General features: G+C 42.7%; 1 protein-coding gene across 1 annotated transcript; it reads left to right on the top strand.

Annotated features, from left to right (window-relative positions):
- The first annotated feature begins 1,546 nt into the window (after nt 1–1,546).
- LOC128857564 (uncharacterized) lies at nt 1,547–4,153 on the top strand. Its single transcript, XM_054093315.1, has one exon. It carries the CDS (start codon nt 1,547–1,549, stop codon nt 4,151–4,153), a length of 2,607 nt encoding a protein of 868 aa, XP_053949290.1.
- Nucleotides 4,154–4,463: the final 310 nt, after the last annotated feature.

The raw sequence follows: 4,463 nt of genomic DNA on the forward strand, positions 1-4,463 counted from the left end.
CGAAATTCAATGGTCATCATCGAAATTGGATGGATTTTTACAACATGTTCTTAGCGCTCGTTCACAACAACAACCAATTAGCAAACATCGAGAAGTTTCAGTACCTCCGATCATGTCTCGTCGACTCAGCAGCTAGCCTCATACAATCGTTTGAGGTGACCGATGAAAATTATATCAAGGCGTTGGATCTGTTACGGTCTAGATATGGAAACAAGCGGCTAATTTTCCAAGCTCATATTCAACATAATAGGACTATGAATAAGTTCGTGCGGTTTTTTGCGGTTACAAATTTAATATTCAAAATATTGTCCATCGCTTACTACTACTTTTTCCCATCTTTCTGGCAATTCACGGATTCCCTTTGTGAAAAATTCGGTCGGTTTTGCCGCAATCCACGAATCGATCCATTTTTTGACTTCATCGTAATTACGGAAGTGCTGGTCAGCCAGGCCATGTTGCATCGATCGGAAGAGATAGTAATCGGATGGCGCAAGGTCTGGACTATACGGCGGGTGGGGTAGGACATCCCATTTGAGCGTTTCTAAGTATGTTTTGACCACTTGTGCAACATGTGGCCGAGCATTGTCATGTTGCAAAATAACTTTGTCGTGTCTATCGGCGTATTGCGGCCGTTTTTCTCGCAGTGCTCGGCTCAAACGCATCAATTGTCGTCGGTAGACATCCCCCGTAATCGTTTCATTCGGTTTCAGTAGCTCATAATACACAACACCCAGCTGGTCCCACCAGATACACAGCATAACCTTCAGGCCATGAATATTCTGCGCCGACGTCGATGTTGAAGCATGGCCAGGGTATCCATACGTTGCCCGACGTTTTGGATTGTCGTAATGGACCCACTTTTCATCGCCAGTCACAATTCGATGCAAAAAACCCTTTCTTTTGTGCCGTTGAAGCAGTTGTTCGCATGCCATAAAACGGCGTTCAACGTCTCTTGGCTTCAATTCATACGGCACCCAATGGCCTACCTTTCGGATCATTCCCATGGCTTTTAAACGTTTGGAAATGGTTGATTGATCAATTCCCAAAGTTTTTGCAACCTCTTCTTGCGTTTGAGCCGGATCTTGATCGAGCAATTCCTCCAATTCGGTATCCATGAACTTTGGCGGCGCACCCTCGCGTTCTTCGTCTTCCAAGCCAAAATCACCACTTTTAAAGCGTGCAAACCACTTCTGGCACGTTCGCTCAGATAGAGCATGCTCACCATAAACTTCCACCAAGATACGATGACTTTCGGCTGCTTTTTTCTTCATATTAAAATAATGAAGAAGAATTCCCCGCAAAAACACATTATTTGGCACGAAATTCGACATTTTCAAGTGTGGTAAAAATATTGTTGTTTACGCTTCAAATAAAAAACTTATACTGACGTTTGTGCCTTACGACAGTAGCTCTCCAATGAATGTTTGGAAATGTGGATCGATGGAATAATAATCAAGTTACGCCATCTGTTGTAAAACCGCACGAACTTATAAATAGACCTATTATTTTCGAAGTACAGGGAGAAACAAGGCCGAATGCATCATCGATGAGGGCGTTCATAGACGTCGTCGATACCAACTTACGAGCTGTGCAATCACTAGCTTCAAATCAGCAAGTATCAGATGGCATACTCTTGCATCTGGTATCCTCAAAGCTCAATACAGACACGAAAGCCAAGTGGGAGGAAGAGGTTACCCACTTGTTTGATCAGCGATCAACTGCCATGAGTTTTCATCTGCCCACTTGGGAGGACTTAGCAAAATTCTTAGAACGTCGTTGTCAAATTGCAGATATTTTGGAAGCCGGGCAGCCTAAAACACTCATACCAAGAACTCAGCTAACAACACATAGGCACAACAAACGTGACGAAAAATGGGCTATGGTGACTACCAAACAAGCAAAGTGTGAATTTTGCAATGCGGTTCCCCATCATAATGCCTTCAAATGCGACACGTTCCGTGCCATGGATCCACTTGCAAGATATAACTGTGTGAAAAGACTGAACTTGTGCTTGAATTGCCTTGGATCAGGTCATAAGTCGAATGATTGTCCTTCAGTCCATCTCTGTAAACACTGCAATGTAAAACATCATACACTATTACATCGAAATGATTCAGCCATTACCAACATATCACCAAGAGCAGGTTTGCTCTCATCATCTGCTCTTAAGGTGAGTCTCGATCAATCAGAAGTTATTCTTGGAACAGCAATTATTCATGTTTTTAATTCTCGGGGAGTGAGCATCCGAGCTCGCGCTCTGCTAGATTCCGGATCTCAACTGCATTTCATCACGGAGAAATTGGCACAACATTTAAGAGTAACTCGAAAGGGCGTAGATATCGACGTCAGTGGAATAGGTCAAAGGAGAGCAAAGGCGCAACATTTATGTTGCATAGCGATTAAATCTCTAACCGAAGAGTATAGTGCTACCATTGATGCACTAATCATACCATCCATTACGTCATGTCAACCTAGTCGTCGCATCGATCAGTCAACCATTTCGATTCCAGATACCATTTCCATCGCTGATCCGACATTCAACATACCAGGACAGATTGACATACTCATTGGAGCAGGATTATTTTTTGAGATACTTAGTAAGGGCCAAATACGTCTCAATGGTCCAGTAATACAAAATACCAAATTTGGTTGGGTGGTTGCAGGTGCCATTCCTGCGCACGTAACATCAGCAGCTGATCCATCACCTCCATACAAAGCATTCACATCAGTCACATCAGAGTCCATTTTAGATAAGCTCCTGGAAAGGTTTTGGGCAATCGAAGACATTCCAGCATCGTCATCGTCGACTCTATCATCGGATGAGCTCGAATGTGAATCCTATTTCAGCTCTACTACTCACAGGTGTCCCGTTACCAATAAGTTCATTGTTCGCCTTCCATTTCGTGAAGAACCTCATCACCTGGGTGCTTCAGAAGAAACCGCAGGCAAAAGAATGTTTTCGTTAGAATCCAAACTGAATCAAAACTCAAATCTTCGCAGAGATTACAATGAATTCATGGAAGAATATATCAATATGAAGCATATGATTCCAGTTAATTTAGAATATTCACCAAGAAATCGCCTAAACTATATTCCCCACCACGGGGTCACAAAACTTGATAGCTCGACTACTAAGCTGCGGGTAGTCTTTGACGCCTCCTGCAAAACCTCAAATGGATATTGCCTAAACGATATGTTGAGAGTTGGTCCCCAGCTACAAGATACGATATTCACAATATTGACCCGATTCAGAAGACACAAATATGTCATTATGGCTGACATTGCCAAAATGTATAGGCAAATCTGGGTCGACGAACGAGATACCCAATGGCAATGCATTTTCTGGCGCCCAACCTCTGAACAACCACTTACCACATATCAGCTACAAACAGTTACTTATGGTACTAGTTGCGCACCGTACCTTGCTGTAAAATGTCTACAACAGCTGGCAATTGATGAAGCGAAAACTTACCCAATCGGATCAAAGGTAACACTAAGCGACTTCTATGTAGACAATTTAATAAGTGGCGCAGCTAGTATCGGCGAGGTCATCGAAATCAAAAATCAAACCATAAACTTACTGAATTGCGCGGGGTTTCCTTTACGAAAATTTGCATCGAACGCATCCGAAATTGTTGCCGATATTTTACCAGAAGACAAAGAAGAGACAATTCGTTTCCACGACACTGAGTTTGTAAAAACGTTAGGGTTAAAATGGTCACCTGTTGAGGATTGCTTTCTATTTCATTTGGTAGCGGATAATAGCGTTAAAACTACAAAGCGTTCAATTCTATCAAAATTGGCAAGTTTTTTTGATCCGATAGGTCTCCTCAATCCTTTGATAGTAACATGCAAAATTTTGATGCAACAACTGTGGAAGCTGAAGTCGCCATGGGATGATGAGGTCCCACCCGGGATCAAGGTTCATTGGGAGCTATTCAATAAACAATTACCGCTTTTACAAACATTAAAAATACCCAGGTATGCTAATATTGATATCGATACTAAACTTCACGCATTTGCAGATGCAAGCACTAAGGCATATGGAGCATGTGTGTATGCAGCATGGAGTGATGCATATGGGGAGCATTCGTCACTACTCTGTGCTAAATCTCGAGTGGCACCAACGAAAGGATTACATTACCTAGGCTAGAACTTTGTGCAGCCCTAATGGCCGCAGAACTGATGTCAGCAGTTAACAACATACTCAATCTTCCTAGCGCAAATGTATACTGCTGGTCAGATAGCACAATTGCGCTTGCTTGGATAGCAGGTGAACAGTCGAGATGGAACGTTTTTGTGGCCAACAGGGTAGCAAAAATACAGCAATTAACGAAAACCTTTTCCTGGAATCACGTACCAACAGACCAGAATCCCGCTGATATTGTGTCACGTGGAGCATGTGCCAGCGAACTTTTACGAAATACACTTTGGTGGCACGGACCAGAATTTATCCAACAGAG

This window comes from Anastrepha ludens, chromosome 3 (genome assembly GCF_028408465.1).
Source record: "Anastrepha ludens isolate Willacy chromosome 3, idAnaLude1.1, whole genome shotgun sequence".
In the NCBI taxonomy this organism is placed as follows: Eukaryota; Metazoa; Arthropoda; class Insecta; order Diptera; family Tephritidae; genus Anastrepha; species Anastrepha ludens.

What these genes read in the sequence shown, in the direction of transcription:
- LOC128857564 (XM_054093315.1), top strand. Translation starts at nt 1,547, where the DNA reads ATGAGGGCGTTCATAGACGTCGTCGATACCAACTTACGAGCTGTGCAA.